The following is a 20,342-nucleotide window of genomic DNA, read 5'->3' as shown; positions in this document are numbered from 1 at the left end:
ATGTCTAATCCAGCATTAGTCTAGTTACCAAAATAAAACAAGGTACAGGAGACTGTTTTAGAAAGAGTGTTCCACTAAAATAGTAAAAGTGTTGCAAATCTCTTATCTAAATTAATATAATGTGTTAAGGGCTTGTTCCAAATATCCCACTGGTCCGTCCTTTGGTAAATGGAACCTTTACATGGTTTAAATGACCAAGTTTACACAAATGACCAAGGTAAGCAGGATAAATTATCTGCCCAGCCGGGTGTGGCTCAGCGGTTGAGCATCGAACCAGGAACCAAGAGGTTACCGGTTCGATTCCCGGTAAGGGCATATACCTGGGATGCCTGCTCGATCCCCAGTGTGGGGTGTGCAGGAGGCAGCCAATCAATGATTCTCTCTCATCATTGATGTTTCTATCTCTCTCCCCCTCTCCCTTCCTCTCTGAAATCAATAAAAATATATATTAAAAAATTATCTATTATTAATAACTCTTAGAATGTTAAGCTGCTCTCTTATTCCCTTCCCCTCCCCCCACTCCTCCCACCCTCATTCCTCAGACTGGAGGAGAGGGGATGGAGAAGAGGGGCTACGGAAGAGGTACGCTGAAATACAGGCTGGCATTTTAGATGGATTTCCATCTGGATTTGAGTAAGCCATTAGACAAAGGTTTACAGTCAGCTTGGATTCATGCTAACTTCTAAGGCCTCCCCCAATAAAGACATTCTTGAAGGATCAGTTACTGAAGGATGGTATGAAATCAAATAAGACAAATAATTTTGACTCTGGACTCTCAAATATAGTGAAGGTCTCATTTAATTATTTAAAACTAACCTGTATATAACTCAATAATGAAGGAAACATAACCTGGATCCAGACAAACCTGTGAATACAGCAATATGATTGGCTAGTCATGCCTTCTTACATCATCCAAATTTTCAAGATTTAACCTGAATCTAGAACCCAAGTAGCTCATTCACTCAATTGTTCCACTTTGTCTAAAAGTTAATGCACTTAAGAGCATTCAAAAGATTCTGAACTTTTCCTGGTAACAGTTAAACTCAAAATAGGTCAATTCCAGAAAGGCATTCATTTTAAGGGATTTTTGTCTGCGGTTATTTTGAAAACCACTGCTTTTAAAACTGACATTATGAAGCTTAAAAATAGGCCTCTTAATAAGGATCTTGGCCTAAAATACCCTTTCCTTCCCCCATTTCCTTATTTCCCTTTTCTCTCAAACACCTAGGAGAGTGATACTATAGAGAGGTATCTTCTCCAGAGCTTCAGATTACTACTTGAAAAGGAGTTTTTAAAAAATTTTTTAGGATATTGGACAAAGTTACCAAAATTCAGGGTTGAGTAAAAACTTGAAAATTTTTCAAACCAAATGACAACATGTAATATATACACCATAGGAAAATGAGTGGGAATGAAAACTCAGCCACCTCTTTCCACTCCAGCTGTGTGAACTGCCTGGAAGTTCCTTCCCCTCCGTGAGAAGGGTTTCCCTAGTCTCATAAACGAAGGCACTGGGCTAGAGAATCTGTAAGGTCCCATCCAGCTCTAACAGGCTCTACTTCTCTAAAGCTGGGCCACTGCTTCCTATTTTCATGGCTCCTTGGAAAGAGTAGAAAAGTCCCTGAGCCAGAAGGTTCTTGGGAAGCTTCATCATACTTACTAGTGTTCCCTTGGGACACAAGAACTGCTAATGAGAGCAATGAAAGATGAGATGGCTATAAAATATAAAAGATGTTGAGAGGGAAAATTCATGTTTTGCAGATGACACTAGATCTAGAAATGCACATATATCCAAATCAAAATATTACTAGATATAATAAGTATATTTAACAAAGCCGCAAAACAACTCATACAAATCAAACCATAGTTAAGCTGGAAATACAAATTTTAAAAGGTTCAATCACAACAGCATCAAAGTGTTAAGTATCTGAAATATATTAACTCAGGACACAAGAGAATTATTCAGAAGAAACTATAACACCATCACAGGAAACATTAATAAATGAAAAGTATACAATGAAAACTTAAAGTTTTCTATAACCTTACCAAATTAAAAAAGTACCAAAACTATAAGAGTGAGTTAAAAGGCAATTTTATAAATAGAACAAATTACCACAAAGACCAAATAAAGGTAAACTGAAAATATAACAAATGGATAATTAAATCGTATTTAATTAACTCCAGTAAGATACCAGAACTCATTGTGGAGGAAAATTAACTTAGACCCCATACCTCAAGTCAAATACATTAATTCATTAATTCCACATGGGACAAAAAGTTAACCATATAAGGGAGAGAAAAAGCTGGAAGAAAATGAAGCCACATACTCCTGCTAGTTATGAAGAGATAACAGATGCCTAAATGAAGAAAAGGAAGCTATACCATAAAAAAGGAATGCTTCTGAAGAGAAAAATAAATAATTTTTTTCTGAAGCAATACAACATAAAAGGAAAACATCACAACAGGGCAATGTAGTAACCACATAATTTATAAAACTTTAAAACACAAAGCACACTGACCTATTGCTTCAAAGTCAGAAGACAAGCAATTGTGTATGGGTTAATAAAAGACATGAACTAAGAAAAAATAAATAAAATACAAAGCAAATAAAAACTATTCAAACATATTTTAAAAAACAGAGGGGAAGAAAAGTTTGCCCATGACTTTTCAAAATGTCCAGCTAGCACCAAAAATCCGTCCCACCTACCTCTCCAGCTTCATCTCCTGTGACCTGCACCGATGCACCGGTCACACTAAACTACTTGCCGGCTCCTCCACCCATCCCAAGCTTTCCCACTTGTGTGAAGTGGCTCATCCTTCTCTCTCTTCATGCTTCCCCCACCCCCATTCCCATGGAAATCCTAGCCATCCTTCAAGACCCAGCTCAAATGTCCTCTCCTCCAAGAAGGCTCTCCTAATCTCCTCCACTGGACGTGAGTCTTCCTCTTCTCAATAGCTCCTACAGTACTTTCTTTGTGCCTCTTCTCTTAGGGCACCTTTCTTACTCTGCAGCCATTTGTTTCCTTCTTGTGCCCCTGGCAACCTCTTCCACCTAGATGGGATTTTTAAGATCTTGGGAGGCAAAGACAGCCTTACTCACCGACCTACAGTTTCTAGCATAGTGAATTACATTCAGTAAACAGTCAAAACATATGAAACTGAATTGATGAAATACAGAAAAATAATCCCATTTCAAAAATACAGCCTGGCTAACTATTAACAAAAAGCAGACTGACCTTTAAAGGAGCCCTTGTACTGCCTACTAAACTATCAAAAACCACTAAACTTAAAACACACACACACACACACACACACACACACACACACACACACACAAAACACTTCCTGAATCTGGAGGAAACAGTTGAAATTAATTGTAAATTTCAGTTCTATCTTTTCTGGGGACATATTCTATTAATGTGTAAGGCGGTAATTACAACAGCGGTAACATGGTTCATTGCCTCTGATTCTGTGTATGAAGTAAAAACTAAAGCAGAACAACATAAACTGGTTCAGAACATTTAGAAGAATATCAATAAACAATACTGATATTGATAAAATCTGAAAGCCACCTAAATAATTAACAAAGTGTCATTTGTGAAGCCAGACCCTATCAAATACTACTCTTCAGCCAAAAATAAACAAGTATGAGGATTATGTCCCTGTGTAAAAATGGAGTGGGGGGGACTCATCAACTGATCACAACTATCTAAATATGTATATTAATGGAAAAACCAAATTAAACTGGAAAACTTAATGTCTGTAGGTTCTTTCTTTAAAAGGTATTTATACATTCAAGTTTTTTGAAAGTTGTGCTTAAGCAGGTTCAAAGAAGGAGTGAGGGAAAAAGAGGTCACTCTATCCTTGTGCACTTTTTGTTCAACTCCCATGTAACCTCTTCTTAAACTGACGCCCTTGCTGACATCAAAGCACGATGCCCTTGGGATCTACACCAAAGAAATTGGAGGCAGGATCAGCATTTTTAGCAGTCGGCCTTGCACCAGGATTCAGAGAACACCTGCTACTTTAAAACAAAACGCCATTCATTGTGGGAGGTGTTAACTTTATAAACAGGTTTGTGAGCCTCCAGTCTCCTGGGCTTTCAGGCAACAGAACCAGGACACAGGACATAAAGTAAAACCACAATCAAGTGTCAGTAAGAATCAAGGATGATTTTTCAAAACTGGCAACTTCTGCAAGGAAACAACAGAAACAAAACCCTAAGTTTTCTTCTGAGGCTCACCTCCTCTTCCCAGCCTGTGGGTTCTCTGGATTTGTTTTCTCAACATGTCAGAAAGATTCACTATTGCTTGACCTGTGCTTCCTGTGGATATGCTGGAAATAACTATCAATTTATATAGACTAAAGCTAGCAAGAAGTCTGTTTGCTTAAAGATTATTTTGGCTTTGTCCACTCAACCAAAATTTTAATTGGTATCAACAGTGTTATAAGATTCAGGGGTCCGAAATGGTATGGTCCCTAATAATAAAGAGTGTTATGATTAAAAATGATATTGCATTTAATGTGATATTACACAAATAGTTCAGAAGGAGAGAAATGCAAGTTAACATTAAAAAGGGCATAAGTGGTTGAACATCAATCTATGGACTGGGGGAGATTGCAGTGCGAACAGGGCAAATGCTCAAACTGTGGGCATGATCACCAGAAGCGGGCATTCTCTCTCATCATTGATGTTTCTATCTCTCCCCCTCCTTTCTTCTCTGAAATCAATTTTTTAAAAAATTTTTTGTTAATAAAAATACAAAGAGCATAAAACTTAGGATGAATTTTGTTCTTTGGGTACTTTAAAAAAATGTATTATGAATTTTTCCAAACATACAGAAAAATGGAAAAACAAAAACAGCGAAACTCATAAATTAACTAAATAATTGTGAACATTTGCCCCATTTGCTTTTTCCACTATGTGTCTATGTGTATTTTTTGCTGAAACCATTTCAAAATAAGTTTCATGCATCATCTATGAGTCACAACACTCTCCTACATAATCATACTACTACTATGTCTAAAAAAAATAATAACTCTCTATTCAAATTTCCCCAATTGACCCAAGAATGCATTTTATAGCTGTTTCATTTTTTGACTCAGTACCCAATTGAGATTCATGCATTCCATTTAGTTGGCATGTTCCTTAGTCTCTATTCCAGAACAGCACCACTACCCATCCCCCACCCACCCCTTTTTTCCTATGACTTTGACTTTTTAAATAGACTGGACCAGTTGTCCTGGAGAATGTTCTGCATCCTGGATTTGTCTGATTGTTTCCTCTTGGTGTCATTTAACTTGTTCCTCTGTCCCTGTGTTTGCTGTAAATAGGAAGTCAGGTCTCAAGGCTTATTTAGATGCAGGACTGGGTTACGTTTTAAAGGATGGACAGCATCTTTAATGTCAAAATCTGTATGATTTATCAACATTTGCAATTTAGTATTAAGAATAAAGGGTGCCTTGGCTAGAGTGGCTCAGTTGGTTGAGTATCATCCTGTGCATGGAAAGGTTGCTGATTCGATTCCCAGGCAGGGCATATAGCTGGGTTGCAGGTTCAATTCCCGGTAGGGGAACATACGGAAGGCAACCAATCAATGTTTCTTAGATCGATGTTTCTCTCTCTCTTCCTCTAAGCATGTTCTCAAGAGAGGATTAAAAATAAAATAAAGAGAACCAAGATGGCAGCATAGGTAAACACCTATCTGTACTTGCTGCCTCCCACAACCATATCAAAATTACAACTACAATACAGAACTATCATCCAGAACCGCGGGAAAGTTGGCTGAGAGGAAGTACTACAACTAGAGGGGTAAAGAAGAAAGTGCATTGAGACTGGTAAGAGGTGCGGAGGCGCGGAACAGGCTGGCACCCGGGTGTGCCGCTTTTTTAATCGGGAGGGAGATACAAGCTGCCGCTTGCTCTGAGCTCCAGTCCTGGGAGAGACTCTGGGGAACCCAGACACATATGGGGATAAACTGGACTGTCTGGCATCGAGGCAGGAACATGGAGCAGCTTTCTTCCAGACAGAGGTGCTCACAATGGTCATTGTTCCTGTGCTGGGACCGCCCAGGTGAAGGGCTGACTGGTAGCCACTGCTGTTTGCTCCACCGTAGAGATTCCCTGAGACCCCGCCCAAACCAAATTACACCCCACCCAAGCTATGCGCAGCAGCTTTTGCATATGAATGGTCTGTCCTTTCTCAGCCTAAAACCTGTCAAATAAATTGCAGCTGGGTCAGGAAGCCCCAAAGCTAGCAAAAGAAGGCCCAAGGCCGGCGGCAGCAGCAGCCTGCCTTGCTTCACAGCTGGGCTTCATCTGGGCACTTCCAAACCCCATACAAAGAGGAGGAATCTGCAGATCTCTCTGTAGCTCCTGCTAGGTGGCCCCAAGCAGTGGCTGACTTTGCACCTCCTTGGAGATCCAAGAGCCAGTGTACCCAGTGGTCAGTGTGAGACCACACCAGATTACAATTCTTCACATCCATAAGAGACACACTCAAGGAGCAGACTCAGTGAGCACCAAAGCCCCATTGAAGCAAGTCCTGCCCCATAAGGGTGTCTCCTGCACAGCAGTTCTTCCATTGTAGACACAGCTGGTCCTCCCAGCCAATTGGCTTGGAGGTCAATTCCTCCCAGTGATAACAGCAATCAAGGCTCAACTACAACAAGCCTGTGCACAAAGCCCACAAAGGGGTACACCAAGAGCATCCACCTCAGGTGATTGGGGAGGCTGAGCCACTGGGCCCTATAGGACACCAACCACACAAGGCCACGCTATCAACTCAAGGAGACTTAGCAGCTACACAATACATAGAAACAAACACAGGGAAGCAGCCAAAATGCGGAGACAAAGAAACAAGTCACAAATGAAAGAAATGGAAGAAAGCAAAATACTGGATATAGAGTTCAAAACCACAGTTATAAGGTTACTCAAGAATCTTCTAGAAACTTCCGAGGAACTTAATGAGACCTTCAAGGATCTTAGTGAGAATGCCAAAAAATGGAAAAGGACCAGTCAGAAATTAAACATACACTGACTGAAATAAAGAATAATATACAGAGATTCAACAGTAGACTAGAGGATCCCAAGAATCAAGTCAAAGATTTGAAAAATGGGGAAGCAAAAAAACACACAACTGGAAGAGCAAAAAGAAAAAAGAATCCAAAAATATGAAGATAGTGTAAGGAGCCTCTAGGACAACTTCAAGCATACCAACAACTGAATTATGGGGGTGCCAGAAGAAGACAGAGAGCAAGATATTGAAAACCTATTTGAAGAAATAATGACAGAAAACTTCCCCTACCTGGTGAAATAAATAGACTTACAAGTCCAGGAAGCATAGAGAACCCCAAACAAGAGGAATCCAAAAAGGACCACACCCAGGACACATCATAATTAAAATGCCAAGGACAAAGGACAAAGAGAGAATCTGAAAAGCAGCAAGAGAAAAACAGTTACAGTGGGGCCTTGACTTACAAGTTTAATCAGTTCCGTGACGGAGCTCATAACTCAAATTACTCGCATGTCAAATCACTGTGAAGTTCGCTGTGCCAACTAGCGGTGGGGTATCTGAAGCTGGCTCATAACCCGAGTTTTTTTGAGCTTGCAACTCAAAGCAAAAAATCGGCCGAGAGACAGCTCGTATCTCAAAAAAACCTCGTTAGTCGGGACACTCGTAAGTCAAGGCCCCACTGTAGTTACTATAAGGGAGTACCCATACAACCGTCAGCTGATTTCTCAACAGAAGCTATGCAGGCGAGAAGGGAGTGGCAAGAAATATTCAAAGTGGTGAATAGCAAGGACCTACAACCAAGATTACTCTACCCAGCAAAGCTATCATTTAGAATTGAAGGTCAGATAAAGAGCTTCACAGACAAGAAAAAGCTAAAGGAGTTCATCACCACCAAACCAGTATTATATGAAATGCTGAAGGGTATTCTCTAAGAAGAGGAAGAAGAAGATAAAGATAAAAAATTATGAGCAACAAAGTGACAACAAGTATATATCTATCAACAAGTGAATCTAAAAATCAAATGAATAAAAAAGCTGATGAACAGAACAGACTGGGGAATGTAATAGAATCAGGGGCATGGAAATGGAGCGGACTGACAATTCTCAGTGGGAAGAAGGTGTGGGGGGTGGTGCAGGAAGAGATTGGACAAAGATCTCATATGCATGTATGCAGTACCTATGGACGCGGACAGTGGGGTGGCAAGGGCCTGGGGTGGGGTGGAAACTGGGTGGAGGGGAGCTATGGGGGGAAAAACAAGGGACATCTGTAATAATCTGAACAATAAAGATTAAAAAAATAATAAATAAATAAAATAAAAAAGAACAAGGGTAGGAGTCAGCTTTCTGAGAAGAAATCAGATTTAGATAGCAGTCCAGTAATCATAAAGTGCTTTCATAAACATTATTTCAGACTAGTGGCCCGGTGCACGAAATTCGTGCACAGATCACGGGGGAGGCGGGGGGGGTGTGGCTGGGAAGGGGTTCCCTCAGCCCAGCCTGCACCCTCTCCAATCGGGGACCCTTTGGGGGATGTCCAACTGCTGGTTTCGGGATCCTGTGGGATCAGGCCTAAACCGGCAGTCGGACATCCCTCTCGCAATCTGGGACCACTGGCTCCTAACTGCTCGCCTGCCTGCCTGCCTGATCGCCACTACCCGTCTCTGCCTGCCTGCTTGATTGACCCTAAACCCTCTGCCTGCCTGCCTGATCGCCCCCAACTGCCCTCCCCTGCAGGCCTGTTCTCACCCCCAAATGCCCTCTCCTGCCAGCCTGATCACCCCTAACTGCCTCTGCCTCGGCCCCCACCACCTTCCGGCTCTGTCCAGAAGGAAGTCGGACATCAGGAAGATGGCTGGTCGACCCGGTCTAATTAGCATATTACCCTTTTATTAGTATAGATAGATAGTTTATATAGGATAGGATTGCTCAAATGGTGGGGGGAGCCTTTTTTTTGCAGGAGGAGCTGCTCTTGGCAGACAAAAATACATAATCCCTATATCTGGACTGATAGCCATATGCACTATACTGCCAAACCGGTCATTAAAAAAATTGAACCGCTTTCTTACACCTTACACCAAACAGCTGTTGCCCTAAAACCCCTCCTCAGCCCCCACCTTAGGTTCTGCCTTCGCAGTTCACCCAGATTAGGTTGTTTTTGTTTTTTTTTTGTTTTTTAATATATTTCTTTATTGATTTCAGAGTGAAAGGGAGAAGGAGAGACAGATAGAAACATCAATGATGAGAGAGAATCATTGATCAGCTGCCTCCTGCACACCCCGCACTGGGGATCAAGCCCGCAACCCAGGCATGTGCCCCTGGCCAGAATCGAACCTGGGACCCGTCAGTCCGCAGGCCGACACTTTGTCCACTGAGCCAAGCCGGCTAGGGCCAGATTAGGTTCTGAATGGTCGGTTTCTATGCCAGTAAGCGTCAATAGCTCCACCTCCTAGGCAGCCACTGGCTCCCCGCAGTTCACCCAGATTTGGTTCTGATTGGTCGGTTTCTATGCCAGTCAGTGTCAAAAGCTCCGCCTCCTAGGCAGTCATTGGCTCCTCACAGTTCACCCAGATTTGGTTCTGATTGGTCGGTTTCTATGCCAGTCAGCATCAAAAGCTCCACCTCCTAGGCAGCCATCTTGTGATGGTGTGATGGAGTGTTAATTTGCAAATTACCTCTTTATTATATAGGATTATTATATAGGATGATGTTCACCTGCCCACCTTCCCTCACAGGTTTGTTAATCACTAGAGGCTTGATGCACGAAATTCGTGCAAGAGTGGGCCTTCCTTCCCCGGCTGTCGGCACCGGCTCCCCTCCGGACGCCAGCAGGCACTCGGGACCCAGGCCTCTATCTCTGCCTCTGCCTCAGCCACCATGGCGGCCGGGGACCTCTGCCTCTGCCTCTGCCTCTGCCTCAGCCACCATGGAGGCTGGGGGCCTCTGCCTCTGCCTCTGCAGCTGCCAAGGCCCCTGACCGCAGTAGGCGGTGGCCTCTGCCTCCGCCCCCGCCCGCCATGGCTTGGTCCAGAAGGATGTCCAGAAGGACATCCGGTCTAATTAGCATATTACACTTTTATTATTATAGATTCTTACTTTACTAATGAGGAAATCTTGAGATTCAGTGAAGTTAAATGATATGCACAAGGTCAACAATTAAGTGGTATAATTAAGTCTAGAACCAACATCCTCGAATAGCATGGAGTTACTGATGGCATAAGAGATTTATGTTATGTCTTTAAAGATGGGTCACATTCATTTATTCCAGACACTCTTCTAAATGCTGAAGAAATCTCAGTAAACAAAATAGTCACGGTCCCTGCCCTCACAGAAGCTAAAGTGTGGTGGCAAGTACAAAACAAAAATAAAGTCACACAGGAAAGCAGAGGAGGGCATTCCAGACAAAGGAAATCATGTGAGCAAAACTAGACAGAGGCAAGAAGCAGTACGCTACCGCCAGGGGTAGGACAGTAAAAGGATGAATCAGGATGGACCAAAGCAGGTGAGTTGGGAAAAGGAGGAAAATCAAACTAGATGGGTAAGGCAGGGCCAACAGCTACTCTACTGAAGTATCCTCTCCCTTTCTTTAAAATATGGGTAAATAGCCCAGCCAGTGTGGCTCAGTGGTTGAGTGTCGACCTATAAATTGGAAGATCACAGTTCGATTCCTGGTCAGGGCACATGCCCAGATTGCAGGCTCCGTCCCCATTAGGGGAGTGCAGGAGGCAGCCAATCAATGATTCTCATCATTGATGTTTCTATCTCTCTCTCAATCCCTTTCTTTCTGAAACCAATAAAAATATATTTAAATATATATATATATATGCATAAATAAGTGAAAGTAGAATTTTGTGTTTATGTTCAAACAAGAGCCCCACACACAACTCCTTGCCATGGGCTAAATCATCTTTATGAATCAATTGCCATTTCTGTACCTGCTGCATCAAAAGCAGAGATGGTCTTCCCAAGGGCATGGGCTTCAGCTGGTCTTACTTTTCAGAAACTGTTCTCAAAAGACAACACCAGCATTAGTTATTGCAGCAACAAACTAGTAGAAACATCCAAGTTCAAAACTACAAAATCAGTTACAACCACATCAAAGGCTCCTAGTTATCATGGTGCACAGCCCTGAAAAGATCCTAAGAGGCCTCTCTCTCCCCAAAAAGAACATTAGTCTATCTCAACTTTTCTGTCCCTTCCTTAAAGGCCTCACACACTAACAGATGTATGTCCCTTACAAACCTGGCAGAACTGCTGATGCTACAAACTGTGCTCTGAATGCAAAAATTAAGTAAGTCTGAGTGATTCAGGGTTACCTTGAAACAGTTCCAAATCCAAAATCTGTGGATGCCACCAAAGCCAAGCAATGCATCCTGTTTATTCAGCACCTTATAGCCTTCAAAGCACTTGGTGTATTTAATCTTCACAATACTCCTTCAAGTTAGGAGTATTTAATCAACAGGTATCTACTGAGTCCTTCTTAGGGGCCAGATACTGTTCTACACACTGAGCAAAAAACAAAGCCAAGCCCCCCCCCCCCTTGAAGCTTATATTTTAGTGGGAGGGTACAAATACTTGTACACAAGGCAATAATATTTAGTGGTACGCTATGAAGAAAAATAGAGCAAAACAAAGGAGTAAAAAAATGACAAGAAGTGTTATATTAGAGTGATCAGGATGTCCTCTGTGTGGAGACATTTGAGCAGAGGTCTGAAGGAAGTGAGGAAGCAAGTCATGTGGGTATCTGGGAGAGAGCATTCCAAGTAGAGGGAAAGGCAAGTACAAAAGGCTCTGAGATGGGAATGGACCAACCCTAGTGTGGAACAGCACAGAAAACAGTGTGGCTAGAGTGCATGAGTGAAAGGGGACAGTGGAAGAAAACAAAGGACCTGATTAGGTAGGGCCTTGTAAACCATTAAGGTAAAGATTTGGTAAACAATTATTATCTCCACTTTACAGACAAGGAACTAAAGGTCAGAAGGTATAAAGGACTTGCTAAGGTTAAAAACAAAAAAAGCCGAAACCGGTTTGGCTCAGTGGATAGAGCATCGGCCTGCGGACTGAAAGGTCCCAGGTTCGATTCCGGTCAAGGGCATGTACCTGGGTTGCAGGCATATCCCCAGTAGGAGATGTGCAGGAGGCAGCTGATCGATGTTTCTCTCTCATCGATGTTTCTAACTCTCTATCTCTCTCCCTTCCTCTCTGTAAAAAATCAATATAATATATTTTTTTTTAAAAAGTGAGGTTTTTAACAAGTATCCTGTGCTATCACTGAGATTTCTCAGATCTCAAGCTTCCCCAGTGGAGACTACAGGTGTTCTTTAAAAAACAAAGACAGAATAAGTGCCTCATCTTGGAAGGAGAGGCAAGGTACCTTAAGACCCAGCAATCCCATTTCTGAATACTAGTACATTCCACAGGGAACTCTCACAAGGATTCAAAAGAAGCTATGGTACAAAGACAGTCTTGGCCGAACTATTTGAGGCAGCAAGGGAATGGAAACAACAAAGTGGTCTAATTCTGGAGGAGTAAGTAAAATGCATTACATGCACATGATTAACTGCTCTGCAAATGAGAGAAATAATGAACTAAATACACATAAAGCATCATGAATAGAGCTCAGAAACATTCTGTCTGGATTTTTAAATAAGAAGATAAGCCCCTGCTTGCATGGCTTGGTGCAGGTTCAATTCTGGTCAAGGGTTGCAGGTTTGATTCCCAACCCGGGTGAGGGCACATGCTGGAAGCAACCAATCGATGAGTCTCTCTCACATCGATGTTTCTCTGGCTCTCTCTCTCTCCCTCCCTTCCACTCTCTCTAAAAATCAATGGAAAAAATATCCTCCAGGTAGGACTAAACTAAATAAATAAAAATACGGCACTCAAAAATCTGGTCTGTTCACATATTCTTGTTCTCTTCCAAGAAGGCCCCCACCTGAAGATCAGTGTGGCCATGTGATATGCTTTAACCAATGAAATGGTGGCAAAAGTGATATGTATCACTTGTGGGCAGAAACTTAAGAGCCAAAATGTGGTTCACAAGATTCCCTTATCATATAAGCGTATCAGTCTAGTCCCGTGGTCGGCAAACTGCGGCTCTCGAGCCACATGCGGCTCTTTGGCCCCTTGAGTGTGGCTCTTCCTAAGCCTTAGGAGTACCCTAATTAAGTTAATAACAATGTACCTACCTATATAGTTTAAGTTTAAAAAATTTGGCTCTCAAAAGAAATTTCAATCGTTGTACTGTTGATATTTGGCACTGCTGACTAATGAGTTTGCCGACCACTGGTCTAGTCCCTGAAGGAATCTGATCAACAGAGCTTCCCACTGACCTGCAAGTGTGTTAAATTAGTTAAGACTTTTGTGCTGTTACCTCAATATAACCTAGTCTATCCTGACTAATGCAGAGTTACAGCACAATAAAAATGAATGTTTAAAGTGTACAACATAATGATTTGATATATGCATATACAGTGAAATGATTACCACAGTCAAGTTAATTAACATATCCATCTCCTCATATAGTTACCATTTTTTAAAAAACATTTTTTATTGATTTCAGAGAGAGAGGAAGGGAAAGGGAGAAACATCAATGATGAAAGAGAATCATGGATCAGCTGCCTCCTGCACACCCACTACTGGGGATGGAGTCAGCAACCTGGGCCTGTATCCTGATTCAGAATCGAACCATGACCTCCTATTTCATGGGTTGACGCTCAACCATTGAGCCACACAGATCAGGCAATAGTTACCATTTTTTTAATGTGGTAAGAACACTTAAAGTCCACTCATAGCACATTCCCAGTAGTCAATACAGTATTAACTATAGTCATCATGATGTACATTAGATCTCTAGACTTATTCATTCCACATAACTGCAACTGTGTACCCTTTGACCAACATCTCTCCATTTCCCCCACATCTCCACCCCTGATAACCACCTTTCTACTCTCTACATCTGTGTATTCCACTTGTTTAGATTCCATATATGTGATAACATGCAGTATTTTTCTTTCTATGTCTGGCTTATTTCGCTAGCATAATGTCCTCCAGGTTTTCCACATTGTCGCAAATGACAGGACCTCCTTCTTTTTAAGACTGAAGAGTAGCACAATAGCATTCAGCTATACTCTAAGCCAGGGGTGGGCAAACTTTTTGACTCGAGGGCCACAATGGGTTCTTAAACTGGACCGGAGGGCCGGAACAAAAGCCTGGATGGAGTGTTTGTGTGAACTAATATAAATTCAAAGTAAACATCATTACATAAAAGGGTATGGTCTTTTTTTTTTTTTAGTTTTATTCAGTTCAAACGGGCCATATCCGGCCCGCGGGCCGTAGTTTGCCCACGGCTGCTCTAAGCACAGAAACACACAAAACACCTATCTAATTCCCAACAGCACATATATACATAATGGGTGGAATTATAAGATCATATATTAAATATCCTAGAATGGGTGAATGGTGCCTGTGAAAGAAGATGGGGATTGGGAAATGAGAGTAAAAGGGAAAATAAATAATGAATAGATATAAAAAGGTTTGTTAAACACATTGTACAAATATTAGAAACTTCATTCACTCACTGATTCACTCAACAAACACTGGTGCAGTTATTATGTGCCAGGTACTGTATTCTAGGAACTATTTACAGAGCAGTAAATAAAAAAATGGCAGCACTATGCTTATAGTTTATGGTGTACAGAAGAGAGATATTTTAAATACCCTAGTAAAAAATTATAGAAAGTGAATGAGCGTCATCTAAAAATGAGGTAAGCCCTAGCCAGTTTGCCTCAGTGGATAGTGTCCGCCTGTGGACTGAAGGGCCCCGGGTTTGATTCCAATCAAGGGCACATACCTCAGTTGTAGGCTCCTCCCTGGCCCAGGCCCTGGTCGGGCACGTGCAGAAGGCAACCAATTGATGTGTTTCTCCCACATCAATATTTCTCTCTGTCTTTCCTCTCTTTTCCACTCTCTCGCAAAATCAATGGAAAAATATCCTCGGGTGAGGATTAAAAAAAAAAAAAAAAAAAAAAGGAAGTAACATGAGAAAGAGGGATCTACTTTAAATTAGAGCAGCAGTTCTCAACCTGTGGGTCGCGGCCCCTTTGGGGGTCGAACGACCCTTTCACAGGGGTCGCCTAAGACCATCAGAAAACACATATATAATTACATATTGTTTTTGTGATTAACCACTATGCTTTAATTATGTTCAATTTGTAACAATGAAATTGGGGGTCACCACAACATGAGGAACTATATTAAAGGGTCGCAGCATTAGGAAGGTTGAGAACCACTGAATTAGATGGTCTGTGAACATCTCTGTGGAAATGACATTTAAGAGGTGAAGGTTACTTCCTTCCTAGCTAAGGAAGAGGGAGGGATGAGTCAGTCCAGGAAAAGGAACAGCCTGCAGGGAGTATGGACCATCCTATGGAGGAAGTGAAAGACAACTAGTATGGAGGAAGAAAAAAGCGGCAGGAAATGTGATTAAAGAGATGGGGTGAGGGGCACAGTGGGTAGATCACTCCTATTCTCATAGCCCAATATAAGAAGTTTGGGTTTTATTCTAACTGCAATAGGACCATGAAAAACATTTTAAACCAGGAGAATATGATCTTATTTCCAATGTATTTCATTCTAACACTTAGCATCCTTGCAATATGATCGTGTTTCTGCAAAACTTGCAAAAAGAAGTATTTTTGCACTTGTTTTCTTCAAGGAACCTCCCAGAACTTGCATAACATCAGGTCCCATATAACCCAGCTCCATACATTAGAGGTAAACCTCAAGGTGCCAGGGAGCCACAGAAGAGAATCAACTTGCCAATTTAGTACCAAGAGTTCTTTACTGTCAATGTTCCTTTTTCTTTAGTTTACGTTGTATGACAAGCATGTCAAACTCAATGGTTAACACGGGCCAAATAAACAAGGTTTATGTTTATGTGGGCCACAAAAAAACAAAAACTTCAATTTTCATAGAAACATAGGTTTATTTCAATAGAGACATGCTGAATACAAAGAGCTGAAATAAATGAGTCATCATTAGCATAAAATAATAGAATATTTTAATAAAAATTAATATTTGTTTCTTGAACATTAACTTACCAGACGCTGAATAACTGAACAAATTAGTAAATGTAACACAAATAAACCTATTTTTCTTGTTCTCCGAAAGCAAAATATTTCCTGTTGTGCACACCAAACAAGTCAGTACAAGACTAATGACATGGCCATTGGCTGCTAAAGTATTCACTGCTTGTATTAGTGGAGAGAAATGGTGTGCCTGCGGGTAAGGCGAGTAAGGGAAATGAATGCAACACGATTACAGTAATCAGTCATCAGCGAATTTGTAGTTTGTTATTAATAATTATATATAACAGGATATTGTAAAAATTAAGTTACAACATTTTTATCAAAATGTTTCTTACATACCGCTATATAGGCTGGGCTGCAAAAATATTCATTGTGGGCCGCATGCGCCCTTCAGGCCGAGAGTTTGACATGCTTGTTGTATGATAATGTTCAGAACTGTAACCTGGTCTAAATCACAGAAATCATGAGAACAGTAGCTTTTTTTTAAAAATATATCTTTATTGATTTCAGAGAAGAAGGGAGAGGGTAGAAACATCAATGATGAGAGAAAATCACTGATCAGCTGCCTCCTGCATGCCCCCGGGGATCGGGCCCACAACCCGAGCATGTGCCCTGACCGGAAATGGAACCATGACCTCCTGGTCACAGGTCCATGCTCAACCACTGAGCCATGCGGGCCGGGTGAGAACTGTAGCTTTGCTGGAGAAACACTCTGGAAGGTGAAAGATGAAGACGTGTACAGCTTTCAGGACTCCTGTTCGTAGTGAGACAGTCCCTGCTTGTCTCAGGCAGCCTACATAAAGGTGCCTCCTATTGTAACACAGCAATGTGTGATGGAGGTAGATGCATATGGCACACAAAAACTAAGCAAGGGAGATTCATTTACCCAGAAGCAAAGGTACCTTAACACACATACCCACCAGGAATGAAAATTACCTTCCAGTTTCCTTCAGCCTTTTCAACATTTACCCAGTAACAAAGGCACCAAGAGCTAACATCTCTATGGGAAACTTACTATGTATTAGCTTATTTAATCTTCATAACTATCCTAAGTCAGTTCTATAATTAGCCCCATTTTTGCAGATGAAAAAAAAAAAAAACCACAACAAAAACAACTAAGCCTAAGCCTTAGAGAGATTAAAAAATTTGTCCCAAGTCACAAAAACCACAAGTAACAGAGCCAAGCTTCAAACTTAGCCTGACTTCAGAATCCAACCTCTTCCCCACTATTTAGAATCTCCTAGTCCCACCCAAATTTTTCTGCCACCGACTCGAGTACTTTCTTCTTTTCCTTCCTGTACTGTTTTCTGTTAATGAAATTTCCCCCTTGATAATACAGCTGTGGTGTTACAATTAACAACAGAACGACCACAGGTAATTCCACTTAGTACCTTCCTCCAAATCAAACAGGGCAGGATGACCAGGCCACAACATTCAGCCAGAATCCACTGTGGTCAAAACAAAAGGTCAAAAATTTGACCTGAAAGCAGTGATGTAACTAAGGAATCTCTGCCTCTGGGGGTTTTTCAGTCTATTTTAAGGGGATAAAATTCTGTAAACTAAAACTGAACAAATGTACGAGTCAAAAACATGCAAAACAGACACTACAGTATTGAAGAGGGTACCCTTTGTTGGGAGCGGGTGTGAGGAACTTGTCTGAGCTCACACTACAGGTCCAACAATGGCCTGATGACCATTACAGAGGTGAACATTCACCAAGCCAACAGGTCCCTGGGATATTAAAATCCAGAGAGAGGAAGGTCAGAGAAATCACCAAAGGACAGGAGATCCAGGCCTACTCTATTCGCGTCATCCGCTAGTTAGTTTCCTAAAGTCTTCAGTGTTCAGGTAAAAGATTAAGAGCCAAATCTTTTCCGGTGATTTCTTCAGAGGGTCTCTCTCCCTCACAGTCTTTTTTGTCCCTTACCCAAAGCCCAAAAGAATTGTGAGAGCTCCGAAACCCCCATGAAACAATTTCATCAGATTGGATGGATGGATGGATGGATGGGTGGGTGGGTGGGTAGGTGGATGGATGGGTGGATGGGTGGATGGATGGATGGGTGGGTGGGTGGGTGGATGGGTGGGTGGGTGGGTGGGTGGGTGGGTGGATGGATGGATGGATGGATGGATGGATGGGTGGATGGGTGGATGAATGGGTGGATGGGGTGGATGGGTGGGTGGATGGGTGGGTGGATGGGTGGGTGGGTGGATGGGTGGCTGGATGGCTGGGTGGCTGGCTGGATGGATGGTGGATGGATGGATGGATGGATGGATGGGTGGGTGGATGGAGGGATGGAGGGATGGGTGGATGGAGGGGTGGAGGGAGTCAGATGAAGAGGAGCCGCTCCTTATAAGACCCGATAGTCTCCAGGAAGACGGGCAAGGACAAGGAGCCCCCAAGTCGGCAATGGAAGAGCCACCTGGAAGTCAGTGCACACACGCCCCGCTGGCCAGGCAGCGGCGGCAGCGAGGCGCTCCCGGCCCACAGGTGTCAGGCACCAGGTGAGAATGCTGCCGGTGGATCCCAACTCCGCTCTGCATTTCGAGCCGCTCTCAAGTAGATGCGGTCTTAATTCTCTCCATGACCTGTGTCCCCTTCGGGCCAGAATCCCAGAGGATCGCACTTAGAAACCCGCTGGGGAGGGGCAGTGGAAGAACCAGTTTTTTGTGTGTGTGTGGGGGGGGGTTTTCCTTGTGGCCTGGGATGACCGAGAGGGTCGGGAAGCGGGTAAAACTCCAGACTTGCTGGGTCCACTGACGGGCCTGAGTCAGGAGCACAATCAGTGCTTAGTCACCGATATCGCGGCGGCCGGGACTTCTCCGCTCCTGCCCGCCCGCCCGCCCGCCCGCCCGAGACGTACGTGACGAACTCGAGCGGAGCCCAGCGCGCGGCGCACGCCCGACTCGGCTCAGGCAGCCCCGCGGGGGCCTCCCCTCTCCGGCCCGCGCTCGCCGCCCCCCATACTCACTCCGCCGCGCTGGTCCCGTTAACCGCGGAGCCGTCCGGGGCCGGGTTCAGCTGGATGGGCGTCGGCTTCTTCTTGGGCATTTTGAACCTGGGAAAGGCGCTTCCAACTCCGCGGGGAAAGCGGCCCCTCGGCTTCCTCCCTCTGCCAAGTCCCGAGCCCGCCGCGCGGGGCCAGCTGGGGGCCGCGGGCCGGGGGCTGCCTTCGGAGGACGGCGCGCCCCGCGAGGTCCCGTTAGCGCCTCGGGGCGGTGGAGGGCTCGTGGGACCCCCGCCCTACTCGCCCGGGGCTGGGCTCCACGCGCAGGGAACCCCAGAGTTTCCCAGCAGGCGCAGCTCGGCAGCCCAGGACGCCCTCCCTCTCCCTCCGTCAACTGGTGGCTCGGGCTCGAGGCTCCGGGCTCCGCAGCGCGCGAAACAGAACCCCGCTCCCGCCACCGCCCGGGAAAGTGCCGCTGCCTCCTCGCCGCGCTCCCAGTCGCTCCGCGCAGCGGTCCCCGGGAGGCGCTGCAGGGCGGGGGAGGGGCGGGGGAGGGGGATGCCTCGCTCCCTCCCCCGGGCGCGGCCTTTTCCACACGCCCACTCGGCTCCGCCCGCTTGCCTCGCCGACAGCCAATGCGAGCCGGCCTCCGCGGCAGATGACGCGGAAACACGTCACGGGGGCGCGGCGCGCTGCCCTGGGGGCGGGGTCCGGCGAGGGCTCCACAGCGCCCTCTACGGGCAGGAGGCGCCGAGGTGGACCCACCGGGAGAGGAGGTGGTACATCCTGGATGCCACAAGGAGCTGAGAGTTTGTCCGGGTCTGGTACCGCGCTGCCTCCCACTCTGTGGTGACTGGAGTCCTCCGGAGGTGAAATAACAAAATAAATAAGGAAAAGGGCCCCTTCTCTTGTCCTAAGGAAGGACAGAGTGAGGGAATAGAAAACTTGTTTAGAGACTCCTTGCCTATAATGGTAATACTACTGATCTATTGACTGATGAGGGTACAGAGAGAACGATAGTGCTGATGAGATTGTAAATTGGGGCAACCATTTTTGAGAGTAGATTAGTAATATTTTTTGAAGCCTTAAAAAAACCCATTTCATCCAATAATTCCAGCTCTTATGAAACTTGAAGTATTAGTAAATAAGGAGTTTAGTAAAATAAGAGCGGTACAATGCCTATTCAAAATGCACATTCAGCCTGATATATATATATATATATATATATATATATATATATATATATATATATATATATATATATATTCAGTTTTCCTCACCCCCTTTGCCCTTCCTC

At 43.8% G+C, this 20,342-nt stretch overlaps 1 protein-coding gene across 1 annotated transcript in view; it reads right to left on the bottom strand.

Moving 5' to 3' along the window:
* MAP2K1 (mitogen-activated protein kinase kinase 1) overlaps positions 1-19,588 on the bottom strand; it is a 78,483-nt gene extending 58,895 nt beyond the window's left edge. Inside the window, exon 1 of the mRNA XM_036305550.1 lies at positions 19,070-19,588. Coding sequence (XP_036161443.1) covers positions 19,070-19,149 — 80 coding nt within the window. The 5' untranslated portion in view covers positions 19,150-19,588. The remainder of the gene's footprint in view (positions 1-19,069) is intronic.
* Positions 19,589-20,342: the final 754 nt, after the last annotated feature.

The sequence above is a fragment of the Myotis myotis genome, unplaced genomic scaffold (assembly GCF_014108235.1).
Source record: "Myotis myotis isolate mMyoMyo1 unplaced genomic scaffold, mMyoMyo1.p scaffold_m19_p_1, whole genome shotgun sequence".
Lineage (NCBI taxonomy): Eukaryota > Metazoa > Chordata > Mammalia > Chiroptera > Vespertilionidae > Myotis > Myotis myotis.
Note: the sequence above shows the minus strand (reverse complement) of the source record. Positions and strands in the feature narration are given on the sequence as shown.